This window comes from Pseudorasbora parva, chromosome 8 (genome assembly GCF_024679245.1).
Source record: "Pseudorasbora parva isolate DD20220531a chromosome 8, ASM2467924v1, whole genome shotgun sequence".
Taxonomy (NCBI): Eukaryota; Metazoa; Chordata; class Actinopteri; order Cypriniformes; family Gobionidae; genus Pseudorasbora; species Pseudorasbora parva.
In genome coordinates, this window is record NC_090179.1 from 5,005,960 (window position 1) to 5,021,147 (window position 15,188).

Genomic DNA, 15,188 nt, shown 5'->3' on the forward strand with positions numbered 1-15,188 from the left:
TTTATTGGTCAGGTGCAATTGGAAAAGATGTGTCTTAAGATGTTTTTTAAAAATGGCTACAGACTCGGCAGCACGAACTGAGATCGGCAGGTCATTCCACCAGGTGGAAACGGTCCAGGAAAATGTCTGTGAGAGCGATTTCATGCCTCTTTGGGATGGAACCATGAGGCGTCTCTCACTCGCAGAACGCAAGCTTCCGGAGGGTGTGTAAGTCTGAGCAAACGAGTTTAGGTACATTGGTGCAGAGCCAGTGGTTGTTTTGTAGGCGAGAACCAGTGCCTTGAATTTGATGCGAGCGGCCATTGGCAACCAGTGCAGTCTGATGAAGAGAGGCATAACATGCGCTCTCTTCGGCTCATTAAAGACCACTCTCGCCGTTGCATTCTGGATCAGCTGCAAGGGTTTGATAGTGCATGCTGGAAGCCCAGCCAGAAGAGCATTACAATAGTCCAGTCTGGAGAGAACAAGAGCTTGAACCAGGAGTTGTGCAGCCTGTTCTGATAGGAAGGGTCTAATCTTTCTAATGTTGTATAAAGCAAATCTGCAGGACCGGGCTGTTGCAGTAATGCGTCAGGGAAGTTTAAATGGTCATCAATCACTTGGCAGTCCTGGATGGAGTTATGGTTGATGAATCGAGCTGAATGGAGAAATTTTGATGAAGTGCTGGGTTGGTTGAGACAACAGGTAATTCTGTCTTTGCAAGATTGAGTTGAAGGTGATGCTCCTTCATCCAGTCAGAAATGTCTGTCAGACAGGCAGCGATACGAACACTGACTGTAGGATCATCTGGTTGAAATGAGAAGTAGAGTTGAGTGTCATCAGCATAACAGTGATAGGAGAAGCCGTGTTTCTCAATGACAGAACCTAATGATGACATGTAGATGGAGAAGAGAAGTGGTCCAAGCACTGAGCCCTGGGGAACGCCAGTAGCTAGATGATGTGACTTAGACACTACACCTCTCCATGACACCCTGTAGGACCTACCAGAGAGGTAAGACCTTAACCACTGGAGAGCAGTTCCTGAGATCCCCGTCTTCTTAAGTGTTGACAGGAGGATTTGGTTGTTAACTGTGTCAAAAGCAGCAGACAGATCCAGCAGAATGAGCCCGAGGATTTGGAAGCTGCTTTTGCCAGTCTCAGTGCCTCAGCTACCAAGAGCAAGGCAGTCTCAGTCGAGTGGCCGCTTTTGAAGCCGGAGTGGCTGTTGTCCAGGAGGTTGTCCTGTTCAAAAAAACATAGAGAGTTGATTGAACACAACTCGCTCAAGGGTCTTTGCAATGAAAGGCAGAAGGGATACCGGTCTGTAGTTTTCTAAAAGTGCTGGATTCAGAGAGGGTTTCTTAAGCAGTGGCGTTACCCGAGCCTGCTTAAATGCTGTGGGAAAGGTTCCTGTGTGAAGAGAAGTGTTGACAATGTGAGTGAGTGTAGGAGTGATTGAAGAAGAAATAGCCTGAAGGAGGTGAGTGGGTATAGGATCAAGTGGACAGGTAGTAGGGTGATTGGAAAGGATGAGTTTAGAAATATCTGCCTCGGAGAGTGGAGAGAAGGATGGAAGCGTGTTCGTGTTAGTTGTTGAGATGTGCGTGTCAGTTTGTGGTGAGGAAAACTGGTTGCTGATGAGGGAGGTTTTGTTTGTGAAAAATGATGCAAATTCATTAGCTGTAAGAGTTGATGAAGGAGGGGGAGGAGGAGGACAAAGGAGAGAGGAGAATGTTTTAAAGAGTTTGCGAGAGTCAGAGCAATTGTTGATTTTGTTGTGGTAGTATGTTGTTTTAGCAGTGGAGACATTTGTAGAGAAAGAAGAGAGAAGAGACTGATACAAGGTAAGGTCAGTATAGTTTTTAGATTTCCGCCATTTTCTCTCTGCCGCCCTGAGTCCAGAGCGATGTTCACGGAGAACATCAGACAGCCAGGGGGCAGATGGGGTGGGGCAGGCTGGTCTGGATGAAAGGGGGCAAAAACTGTCTAAGGAGGATGTTAGAGTGGAGCACAGAGTGTCAGTAGCACTGTTAGTGTTAACGACAGTAGCACGTTACACAAGATCATGAGAATGATCAAGATCATAGGGGCGGCAGTGGCTCAGTGGTTCATGTAGGTTGTCTACAAACCAGAAGGTTGGTGGTTCAATCCCCGGTTCCACCTGACCAAGTGTCGAAGTGTCCATGAGCAAGACACCTAACCCCAGCTGCTCCCGACGAGCTGGATGGCGCCTTACATGGCTGACATCGCCGTCGGTGTATGAATGGGTGAATGTGAGGCAAAAATGTAAAGCGCTTTGGATTAAAGCGCTATATAAATGCAGTCCATTTATATAAATGCAGTCCAGAATGTCCTCTCCTACATGGTTCGTCCCTCCCATCTAATATATTCACTTACAGTATACAGGTTTTAAAATGCATTCCAAAACATTCAGTGGTGGTTTTCTCTACCATCCATCCATTCAAAAAATATATACTGCTGCTTCTGTCCTCATCTTTAAGTCTTTTGTTAGTGTGTTTTGATAACCTCTTTGCACTCTGGCCTTTTTGGAAATATGGAGAGTAAGCTGATTTATATATTCCAACTTCACTTGAACAGTCTTCATTCATCAGGAATAGTTGCCTTGCCTAAACAGTACTCATAGTGCTTGAGGGAGGTTTGCTGTCTGACACCGGGAAACCAGGGGAGTGGATCATTAACTAATGGCAGGCGCACCTGTCTGGGCGTCTGATCCACAAGTCTGAGGCTTGCTCTGACTGATATATTGGTGAAGATTATATGCACTAAGAAACTAATGGATCAGCAGGTCCAGCTGAAGATTTCAGATAATAATTAACAGAAGGACATTAGCCACTTAGTCCAAGGGCATTCCACATTTTTGAGGAACTCTGTGAGTTCAGATTTGCTAGAAGGATTTACAGTAGTGTCATGGCCTAACATTTGGCATAAAGCATCAAGCTAAGATATGTTGAGCTGTCCAGCCAGTCATATAATATTAAATACATTTTTAAAATGTAGGTAGAAGCAGAGAGGTGGACAAAGTACACGACTCCATTACTTGATTAAAAGTACTATTGGTCAAATATTACTCTGTTATAAGTGAAAGTTTTAAAAACAAATTTTTACTTAAGTAAAAGTACAGAACTACATGGTTTTAAAAGTACTTTGGTATCAAATGTAAATTTCCTTCTTTTTTTTTTTGTCAATGCATTATTTTATTATTGTTGTATGAATGCACGCTGTGTCATCATAGTGGTTTAAACCAGCCAGTGATGCTGCATACCACATACTAGCATACCTTTGAAATGTACAAAGCTCTTTATATAAAGCTTTTGTCACTTTAAGGCTGAATGCAGGGATCCAATACACTTTCTATTCTCCCAAATGTTTATGTTCACTTAAGACATAATCAAATTTTACTGAATATTTTGCCAAAACGGACATTTTGACATCATTTTGTGAGTATTGGTCTGTTGAAGTGCAAACAGACGTGAAAGAGATCTCTATTCAGTACTCATGCTCCAGTGTCTTAGAGGCAGCTTCCTTCCTTTTCTTCTTTCCATCATCATTTCCCATTTCCATTTTTTTATGCTTTATAAAACATGCAGCAAGATTATGCCAAGTTTATGCCAACTATGTCCCGCCAGGTAAATGTGTCCATCTTGCTGGACAAGTTCTGTTCTCTTCATTTAAATCATTTATTTGTTGACACAAATTTGAATAGATATTGAATAGATATTAGGAGGTCACAAAACCCCAGAGTAGCAGTTAGTAGCATTTAACAAGGATTTAAAAGCCTCTCTTGCATTGGCTAATGTGTATTATAATAATATACTATAATAATTTGCTACATTTATATATCGCTTTTCTCGGCACTCAAATTTCTTTACATAGAAGGGGGAATCTCCTCCACCACCACCAATGTGCAGCACCCACCTGGATGATGCTACGGCAGCCATATTGCTCCAGAACGCTCACCACACACCAGCCTGATTGGTGGAGAGGAGTAATTAAGCCAATCATTAAATGGGGATTATTAGGAGGCCCTGGTGGACAGGGGCCAATGGGCAAATTTGGCCAGGATGCCGGGGTTACACCCCTACTCTTTATCGTAGGACATCCTGGGATTTTTAACGACAGTCGGTGCTCTTTCACAGTATGCAGGTCCTTGTCAAAAAATAAGCATATTGGCCCTCATTTATCAATCTTGCGTAGAAACCGGTGTATATGTTGGCGTAAGATTATGCTTACACTCCTCTCACCGCCTGATTTATGAAACTGTGCGCACCTCTGCAATTCAGGTGTACGCAATACTTGCCCTTGATAAATCCCGTGGCTGAAAACGATCGTCATTAGAATAACACGCCCCTATATATTCAAGTCTCTTCCTCCCGCACGCCCTCATTTTACGCCATGGACAAACAGAAGACGGCAAAGAAACGAAACTTCTCCGACGTGGAGATCGGGCGCGCTCAATCATCTCACTAGTCCACTAGTCAGGGCACTGATTAGGACATAAGTCAATGGGCTGACTCCCTGATCAGTGCCCTGACTACTGAACTAGTGAGATGATTGAGACGCGCGCCATCGAGACCATCACCAGGGAAGTGGAAAAAAACCCGAAATTGTTTTATTTGGGAGTTTAAAGAGTGGGATTAAAGGCGCTCACAAAAACAAAATATGGACCCAAATTACGAGTAGCTACTGATAGTGTGGGGGTTGAGAAGCGCACTCCAGCAGTTTAAATAGCTGTTTGGATGATAAATTACCATCACAATGCATTATTTTACAGCACGTTTTGAAACAATTAGCATTTAATTTCGTATCACGGCACATGTATTGGGGTGTACGATAGTGATGCTGATGTGATGTGGAGTAGCCTACCATTCATTCACATTAATAATTACATGACAATTTGTAAGATTCTTCTTCTTATTATGATTATTATTCTTAATGACGCTTGTTATTTAGAAGAAGAATGCCGTTTTTATTGATTTTATTATTATTTAAAAGAAGAAGGCCATTTTTATTATTTTGTCAGTCTGAATTATTTTAGTCAAAGTCCGTGCGCAGCTGCCGGGCCAGACGGGCCTGAACCGTCAGATAAAGCGCACAGGCTCGCGACTGGAGGATTACATATTCCTACAAATCAAACGCTTTGGTAAAGTCACACAAATTAAACATTGACGTTCATGTTGCACAAAAATAAACACTGAATGTTGTTGTTGTGGTTTTTAACAGTGGGTCATAATATAGCATATCTTGTCAGTGCGTTTTGTGGTGTTAGGAATTGCTTTTCTGTGCATTTTCCCACTAACTCAAACGTGCGTACACCACCTCCTGAGCTGGCGTAGGATTTGAGCGTGCCGTACGCCAACGTCCATATTGATAAATCTCAAAGTCACCGTGGGTTTGGGTGTACGCAAGGTGTACGCTGGAAATTTGGTGTACGCACTTTTGATAAATGAGGGCCAATGTGATAAAGTTCATTATTTTCCATAATGTAATGATAAAAATTAAACATTCATATATTTTAGATTCATTGCACACCAACTGAAATATTTAATAATTAATATGATTTTGGCATACAGCTCATGAAAACACAAAATTCCTGTCTCAAAAAATTAGCATATCATGAAAAGGTTCTCTAAACGAGCTATTAACCTAATCATCTGAATCAACTAATTAACTCTAAACACCTGCAAAAGATTCCTGAGGCTTTTAAAAACTCCCAGCCTGGTTCATTACTCAAAACCGCAATCATGGGTAAGACTGCCGACCTGACTGCTGTCCAGAAGGCCATCACTGACGCCCTCAAGCGAGAGGGTAAGACACAGAAAGACATTTCTGAACGAATAGGCTGTTCCCAGAGTGCTGTATCAAGGCACCTCAGTGGGAAGTCTGTGGGAAGGAAAAAGTGTGGCAAAAAACGCTGCACAACGAGAAGAGGTGACCGGACCCTGAGGAAGATTGTGGAGAAGGACCGATTCCAGACCTTGGGGGACCTGCGGAAGCAGTGGACTGAGTCTGGAGTAGAAACATCCAGAGCCACCGTGCACAGGCGTGTGCAGGAAATGGGCTACAGGTGCCGCATTCCCCAGGTCAAGACACTTTTGGGCTACAGAGAAGCAGCACTGGACTGTTGCTCAGTGGTCCAAAGTACTTTTTTCGGATGAAAGCAAATTTTGCATGTCATTCGGAAATCAAGGTGCCAGAGTCTGGAGGAAGACTGGGGAGAAGGAAATGCCAAAATGCCTGAAATCCAGTGTCAAGTACCCACAGTTAGTGATGGTCTGGGGTGCCATGTCAGCTGCTGGTGTTGGTCCACTGTGTTTTATCAAGGGCAAGGTCAATGCAGCTAGTTATCAGGAGATTTTGGAGCACTTCATGCTTCCATCTGCTGAAAAGCTTTATGGAGATGAAGATTTGGTTTTTCAGCACGACCTGGCACCTGCTCACAGTGCCAAAACCACTGGTAAATGGTTTACTGACCATGGTATTACTGTGCTCAATTGGCCTGCCAACTCTCCTGACCTGAACCCCATAGAGAATCTGTGGGATATTGTGAAGAGAAAGTTGAGAGACGCAAGACCCAACACTCTGGATGAGCTTAAGGCCGCTATCGAAGCATCCTGGGCCTCCATAACACCTCAGCAGTGCCACAGGCTGATCGCCTCCATGCCAGGCCTCACTAACACCTCTACCAGCAGCTACCTGGTTTTCCCAGTTGGTCTCCCATCCAGGTACTGACCAGGCTCAACCCTGCTTAGCTTCAGTGGGATACCAGTCTTGGGCTACAGGGTGATATGGCTGCTGGTTAAAATGCAATGTAAAATGCAACTAATACAATGTATTGGTGTTCATTAGACCACTATCAAGCAGGAAAGTACAGAGCCACAGCTCTCCACCCTTAAATTTGCGTGTGAATAAGCAAGATTGTTTTGTGGACTGTTAAGTAGAATGAAACTATGCACTCATCTTAACTGTGAGGCACAGTAAGGGCAGTATAATGGTTAGGAGCATTGCAATCTTCAAGATGTCTTCAAGGTGTCCATAAACAGAAAGTCGTTAACAAGATAAAGACCCTTTAAACTCAAGTAGGTCTACCACTGAAAGATTAAATCAAAATAAATAAAATACTTCAGTCTCTGAAACCTATGTATAGGACCAAGCTACATTTACTGGAAATATTGGGGTGCGAGAATTGATGATAAAGGGGGTCACATAAACGGTTCTATTCCAGCATTCACTTGTACATTATTTTAGTGCAGCACTACAGTAAATCACATTAGATCCAGTGGATTCAGTAACTTTGTGACATTTTTGTAACCCTCTGTGAAAGGACTTATGGGTGTGCTGCATGATGCTGAAACTACCAGGGACCTTTCTTTAACCTATGCTAGAAATGTTTTACTGATCCAAAATAACAGCAAAAGGTTGGAGCCAAATAGACAAGCAGTTTAACAAGCCAAAATATGGTTACAGCTCCATCTCTCTGCAACTATAGCAATGTTCTGCAGAGCGATGTGGCTTTTTCCTCAAGTAAATTATCTATAGTCCATGACCCTCAGCAATCTAATTAACTGCTAGGAGAGCAAGAGTATGTGACCTTTGTTTTCCATCAGCCACTGGGAGAAATGTCATATTTTTTTTCTCTTGTGTCAGAAGAAACACCAGGATTTAGGGGCCTTTTAAAGCTACTCTCAGATTTATAATGACAACAAGGCAAAAGACAAGCAAAGCATTTTGCTGCACATCCTTTCCATTCCTGTATTCCTCCCTCTACCATAAAATGAGAATGCAAACTCTGTGACCTCATTTGTTTAGGGTTTCCGTGTTGAAGGAGGACAATGTAGCAATCATTTTAAATGAAGCCGAACTCCTCATTTACTTAGCCAAAATATCAACTGTAGCCTCTGAGACTTCACTCTCCATCTCAACTTTCTTTTCATTTGTTCTCACTCTCTTCATTCTTTCCTATCCAGCCCCTCCTCATTACTAAATCACTTCATAGTCCAGGCTATTTGGGGGTTGGGGTAGATAATCATAATTCATAATCATTAATATGTAATATTCTTCCTTTTAGATAGTCCGCTTTAGACATTGTACTAACTAAAAGTAACTTTGCAACTACATATCAACTAGCAGTCATTAGAGTATTAGTAAGTCTGTCTGCTTAATATTGTGATGCTCCCCAACAGACATTCTACTGACTATAAGTAACTTTGCAAGTTCATGTCAACTTATTCTGCTACCCCGAACCTAATGAGGGCTAGTTAACATTTAGTTGCAAATTTGGAGGAGGGTAATTTGCTCCTGAGCAATGTGATAAAGCTGCTGATAATGCTGAATGGACCTTAGCCCATATAGGGATGCTATGATAGGCATTAAGTTCCTATAGGCAGACATGGATCAGCTCATTGCATCTTTTTAATTACACTATAAACTAAATGTCAATACATGTCCATGCCTTGCATACATGTTTTCTGAATTTGTTGCCATATGTCCCTCCTCCTACTGTAGGTGGTTATGGGGCCTATGGTGCATATGGTGGTGCTGGTAGATTCTACCCAATGGCTGGAGGTCTGAAACCGGCAAAATCAGGTGCTTATCCAGTGAATAGTCAGCAAAGGTTAAAGTGTAGTCAAGCAATAACATATAACCATTAGGCTTTCTCTTTAGGCACTGGGCTACCTGGTGGAGGTCTGCCTGGAGGAGGTCTTCCTGGAGGAGGTCTACCTGGAGGAGGTCTACCTGGAGGTGCCATTCATTCAACAAGTCAATTGATTAATTAGATATTCTAAGCAACAAAGTAACACAAACTGCACAGCTGTTTTCTAAGTCTGATTCTCTTGTTTCAGGTGCTGGTGTAAAGCCCCCTAAAGGAGGTAATATATGTCTTTGGGTCCATTGTTCTCATTGTGCAAACACATTGTAACCAAAACATCTTTTATGTAAGCATCTTTAGAGAAGAATGTCCTGGTTAATTGACTGTAACCCAGTTCCTTGCATAAACGGGATTGAGATGCTGCCCTATGGGAAACATCTTTGTTTGACCAGTTGTGAAGTATGTGTGCCAAGAACTTGGCTTTAAATAACCTCTGACAATGATGTCATTAAAATAAGCAGTCGTGAGAGGCTATAAATAGACATTGAACAGGTGCGCTTTCAGGTCACTTTGAAGTCTTGACCATGCCCCAGTGTGGCAATGCAGCATATCATCTCATTCCTGCTTTTTTAGGTAAAATAGTTAGTCAAGTAACTCAAGACATTCCTTATCAAAAGTTACACTTAATGCTGCACTGACAGCGCTATGGGAATAATAATACCAATGCCTCCACACTGGAGCTCTCAAGGTTGTGTAGTGTGTGTGCACAAACACAAAAAAGGCCTGGGTTACTGAATAGAGGGCATGTGAGCCCATAGTAACATGAACATACAAAGTATAGAATCTAAAAAAATGTGTGCAGAGAGAATCAGCCTGCCGCATCACATATACTTGCCAACGTTTTGGAGAATGCAACCCCTCCTGGTGAAATGAATCCTGGAAGTCCTGGAGGTGAAGCTTGGCCGCACATCTAGAGCAATAGCATCCTTAACCCAGTGTGACATTGTTTGCATGGTGGAGGCCATCCCGGGTTGCAGCTGCCATAGCAAATGAAAAGTTGCTCTGACTTACACCCCTGGCAAATGAGGTGGATGCAAGTCTGAATAGTATGAACTGGACACAGTAGGTGAAGTTTCTCCTGCCCTGGTGCAGTGAACGGCAGAGGACCAAAGGCTTTTACAAGGATCGGCTGCACGGTTGAAAAATAGTCAGGGTTAGGGTGCAAAATATTTTTGACAAGTCCAGGTGCAGAGTTTAAGCAGGATGCCAAAATTGACAGAGCTTCCAAACCCACAGTTCTCTTAGCAAATTAATGGCCATGAGAGAAACCATATTTAGGGTCAGAAGCTTGCCAGGCACTGGTTCAAAAAGGGGTCTCAACTAGCTCATCAAGGACTGTGGCCAAGTCCCACAGAGGGATCCTTGCCCTAATGGGAGGCCTCAGTCGTCTAGCTCCATGGGCTAGGCCAAATGGAAGAACTCAATATTGGTATGCTTTGCCCCTAAAAGTGGACCTTAGGAGCTTTCTATGTAGTGGTATAATTTTTATATGAAAATATGCATCCTTGAGATCAAATATGACAAACAAATCTTTGTGTTGGATCTGAGACACAAATATCTTGATTGTTAGCGTCTTGAACTTGCACGTTCTGAAAGAATGGTTCAGACCATGGAGATCTAAAGTCTGATGCAACCCCTGTTCTATGGCATCTTTGCCCAGAAGATTTTGTAGCTCTTGTGACAGCAAATGCACCTCCTACGTTTCACGGTAGTAGGGACCAAGCTGTTGTAACACAGAGGGCGGTTCGCAAGCTGTACTCTGTAATGCATTTCTCTTGTCTTTAAGCCCCAAGGAGAGATACTTGACATCACTTTCCACCATGCAAAATTCTCTGAAAAAAGGGTCACTTATTTCGATGTTTTTTCATGTTGGGGGAGGGGGTAATAAATGTTCTGGGGCCTGGGAAATGGCATAAAGCAACAGAAACACCACAGGGGGCGGGGTTGGAACAGCAGTGTTGTGAGGATGTCGGGGAGGAGGTAGTTAATAGATTGTGCATGCCCAGCACTTGGGGGCAGTACACCTCCACAGTGTGCAGAGTAGCACCAGCATGACTTGCTGATTGAAATGCCTTCCCTCCCAGCATAAATGTTGTTCTGCACGGCTTGGTGTGGAGTGCTGACTTTTAAGTGACAATGACATCCCAGGAGAGATAGGCCACGGGCGTCTTTTCCAACTGGGTTACTATCATATAGCCACGTACCCTTGTACCCTCGATAGTTGAATAAGTCAACATCAAGGGCACAAAGACATGTGAAGAATAAGCTATATATAACCGCTATATAGTGGACCCATAATCTGAGTTTTGCCTTAGTACATGCAAGATCAGAGCCACTAGATTCTTTATTGACAACAGAACCTACATACTCAGCCCACTCTGAAAAAGCAGTCTTCAGCAATGCGAATGAAGGAATGAATGCATGAATGCAATAATGAATGAATGAATGAATGAATGAATGAATGAATGAATGAATGAATGAATGAATGAATGAATGAATGAATGAATGAGGCATTTATATAGCGCTTTCATGAGCGTGCATTGCGGTGATGTCATCGTCAGAGGTTATTTAAAGCCAAGTCTTTTGCCACACATACTTCACAACTGGTCAAACAAAGATCTTTTCCCAAAGCACTGTCAGCACAGCATTGAGAGTAGCCTTTGATAGGGAACTAAAATAGAAAAAAATAAGTAGAGAACAGACTAAGAGTCCCTTTTTTAACACATTTTACATATAACTACATATAACATGGCTAAGACTCTTTTCATGGTATTCCAGTTGGCTTGAACTTGAATGAAGGAGCCTTAGATCATGAGCCAAATCAACAAACGTGTTCCCTCTGGGACCCCGCTGGTGGTGTTCGTGTAACGAAGGCCAGCACATTACTTCAGCTTGTCCTTGGCACAATCTAAAAGCAGCATGCAATGTCTGTTTCTCAGTGTTTGATATCAGTTGGAAAAGGGTTAAACAAATAAATGAACAGCCTGAAACCTCAGCTTCCAGGCACTGAAATCAGATAAGATGACGTGTTTCATGTCAGAGGGACGGAGCAAGTGAGGCAAATTAAATCAGTGAGGAATCACATGGAAGTCTAGGTTTGCAGTCTAGTCTAGCTTTGCATTTAGTGTGTTAAGTGATGTGACTAAATGTTTGTATGTTTGTGTTTGTTCAGGGCCAGGAGTAGGAGGAACAGGTATGGGTCTCCCAGGTGTAGTAAATGGATGTTTAGCAAACTGACAATGTGTCATTTGAGTGCATTTGAATGATTAGCTAGCAGTGATAATCCAGCGTATGATGGTCTAGTCTTTGGATTGCTTGTTAGGCATTGGCATTCCTCAGACCGGTGTTCAGGGACTGGGCCCTGGTGGAGTTGGACCTGGAGGAAAAGCAGCAAAAGCTGGAAAAGCTCCAGTGCCGGGTAAGCGTCAGAGTGTGAAGTTGCATATGCAAATTGAAATATGCACAATAATAGATCAGATTTTCAATTTTGATTTTTGCAGGTGTGGGAGTGCCTGGTCCATATCAAGGAGGACTTGGACAAGGTTTGTTCTTTTCCTCTGGTTATGTGCTGTAATTTGACCACCAGGCCCACAAGGAATCTGAAAACGTTTTTCACATTCTGATTGTGGAGAACATTTGCCTAATTCTGTGAAATAGATCTACATGAAGATGCAACTCTTGGGCCAGAAACATATTACAGTATATGCAAGTATGCAAACCCACACAATCTTGGCACACTCAGGAGGGCGAAAGAGTTACCTTTATAGTGTGCAATGGATTTTTCAGGTAGCTAAAAAAAGTTCCATTTAACTGGATGCGCTCAGCAAGATGGACTTAAGACCTCAATTGCTTATTGACAGCAGTTGACCTAAAGGAGAGAACAGACAACAGAAGATCATATAACACAGACATGGTGCATTAAATGCATATTGAGCAGTTAGAATCATTGCATTTACATTATCAAATTAGCCAAGACATCTTATAAATAAATGTGTCAAACTTAATTGATTTCCGTCAACATCTATGGAACATTCTGTGGTCGCAGATTTTGTGCAGGCTACCTAATCGGTTACTTGATTAAAACACCAAATTAAAATGGCATACATAGCATTAATTTGGTCTTGATCACTTGGATTTACATGACCACAGGCTTCAATGGACGGGGTGTTCTTCCTGGTGTTGCCACAGGAAATGGACTCAAGCCTAAATCAGGTAATCTCTCAACGAAACAGACATCTGTCATTACAATGTGATACTTCCGAAGATAAACTATACACTAACTATATGACTGACTGAATCCTTCCTATAGCTGCTGGTGGTGCTGGGCAGGGTCTGGTACCAGGTGCTGGTTAGTACATGAGCAACCACTTTAAACAGAATAATGATATCTGGAAAGTGTGGAAGATGGATTTGAATCTGACAGGATCTGCATGGTTGAGAACTTGATGTTGTCTGTCGTAGGTGGGCGTGGATATGGTGGACCACTGCAACAAGGAGTTTTTCATGGATACCCTCTGAAATCTCCCAAAGCCCCAGGTAAAATATCTCATTCTTTTAATCAGACTACACAAATCAGCTCAGCCCAGCATTACCACTCCTTGAAAATTTGCTGACTGATTGCATTTATGGTTTTATAGCTATTAAGCAACACAATATGAGGTTGCTAGAAATAAGCAAGTAAGAATTTCTGTAAGCAAATGCTCCAGATGAAACCCAGCTATATTGGATGCGTTGCTAGTCATCCATTTATGTAGTAGATCGCTCTCCGGTGCACAGAAACATTGTGTGATTTCTCCTACATGGAGGTTCAACAGTTGAAGAGTTTAATTAATTTGTTTCGAGCACTAACCTCAGATTGACGATGTGCTCTCAGGGATGTGACTCCTCACCTGGGAAAATGCCTTGACAAAGTGCATAGGCATAGTTTTCATAGTCATATCTAAAATATATTTTCGTAAATGTTTCCGTTTGAAGCTTAAAATGAAATACATATTTTCACGTCTCTCTTATCAGTGCGTTATCAGCCTTAATCATGGATTAGGAATACATCCAGTAAAATTAGGAGAAATTGATTGCGGTATTAATATGTGAGTCTCTGGTGGAACAAATCTTTTTCCAAGCTTGCATATTTGTTCTGATTAAAACAGGATATAGTGTTGATACAAATGTGGAGTCAGCTTGAACTGTTTAACACTTCATATGTTGTGTGTGAGCTCATACATTAACAGAAATTATTCAGATGCTTTTTTATAATATTTTTTGCAGTTTCATGTATTATTTAATCTGTATGTTCAAACACTGGTCATGTGTTAGTTAATACCATTAACTTTAGCTTTGATATGTTTACAAAATATTTGATAAAAGTATTTGTGTTATATTTTTGGTAGCCTGTGTTGATAAATATGAAAGTATTATATTACCTTTCTCAACAGGTGCTGGGTTGCCCTATACTGGTGGTAAACTTCCATACGGTAGGCCACAGTGGCAAACATGCATGTGCACAATACCTGGTGTAAGTTGTGTTTTAGCTTATGTCCTGATTGTCACCTGCTTTACCAAAGGTTATGGTGGCTTTGGTGGTGGTACTGGACTCCCTGGTGGGAAAGGAGGAGCTGGTTCCAAGCCGGGTTATCCAACAGGGACTGGTGTGTTATATCAGAGCTTTCATAAACGAATCATTGTAATACACTACAGGGTGAATCTAAAATAGCCTGTAAAAACACTTCATATTTCCAAACAAAACTATGAATGTAATGCAATGTCTAAATGCAAAACACTTTAATAGCCTGAAAGAAATGGCTTTATTATCTTAAAGGTAGGGTAGGCAATTTCTGAGAGGCTAGCAATAACAACCATCAGGGCTGAGCCCTGGTACATAAGCCTGCCAGTGCTCAGCAATAACGTTTGTGGAAGTGGAATTTTTGAAAGAGAATTTTACTTGCCCTACCGGATACGTTTTTATGTTTATCATTTATGATACAGTTAAAGGGTTGGACTGGGGCTCAGAATCAGCACTGGCAAACCCAGCCCCAACTGGCCCTGTAATCTTCCCATGTCACACAAAATTCACAAAATGAGTCAAATTGCCGTTGAGCACTTTATAGAGCAGCAGAAACTGTACGTTCGTCGAGGCTGCATTGTGCAGATATTCGCCTTTTCAGTTCCATGCGTCATGCGCGTTCAAATAAAAAAATATATATTTTTTAAAAAGCGCCTTTTATGGATGGGAGGTCTTTCTCACTTTGACCTGTCAATTCAGAAGACAAACCAATGGGCCGCTGTCGCTGCTTGATGGGCAAAATCAGTGACAAAATAAATAAATAACCTTGTATCGGCCCCAAAATGCGTCGGAAAATGCCTGGTATGCCAGATTTCCAGTCCAGCCCTGAGCGGAGCGGAGCGGAGCTGAGCTTCACGTGAAACCCGCAGTGACGGATTGATTGACAGCTATCTTAACTCCTGATACCCACTATACTAGCGAACTAGCAGCGCAAGAGAGAATGACCTAATCTATGAACAGTTAAATGCTGAATACTGAATG

At 42.1% G+C, this 15,188-nt stretch overlaps 1 protein-coding gene and 1 pseudogene across 15 annotated transcripts in view; one reads left to right on the forward strand and one right to left on the reverse strand.

Moving 5' to 3' along the window:
• Positions 1 to 15,188, forward strand: part of elna (elastin a) — a 129,720-nt gene that overhangs the window by 44,415 nt on the left and 70,117 nt on the right. For all 15 annotated transcript variants that reach the window (XM_067449957.1, XM_067449956.1, XM_067449959.1 and 12 more), the window contains exons 5-15: positions 8,503 to 8,583; positions 8,662 to 8,739; positions 8,841 to 8,867; positions 11,820 to 11,840; positions 11,970 to 12,065; positions 12,148 to 12,189; positions 12,797 to 12,859; positions 12,957 to 12,995; positions 13,109 to 13,183; positions 14,080 to 14,118; positions 14,209 to 14,292. In XM_067449957.1, coding sequence (XP_067306058.1) covers positions 8,503 to 8,583; positions 8,662 to 8,739; positions 8,841 to 8,867; positions 11,820 to 11,840; positions 11,970 to 12,065; positions 12,148 to 12,189; positions 12,797 to 12,859; positions 12,957 to 12,995; positions 13,109 to 13,183; positions 14,080 to 14,118; positions 14,209 to 14,292 — 645 coding nt within the window. The remainder of the gene's footprint in view (positions 1 to 8,502; positions 8,584 to 8,661; positions 8,740 to 8,840; positions 8,868 to 11,819; positions 11,841 to 11,969; positions 12,066 to 12,147; positions 12,190 to 12,796; positions 12,860 to 12,956; positions 12,996 to 13,108; positions 13,184 to 14,079; positions 14,119 to 14,208; positions 14,293 to 15,188) is intronic.
• LOC137085581 (5S ribosomal RNA) lies at positions 6,681 to 6,797 on the reverse strand (annotated as a pseudogene).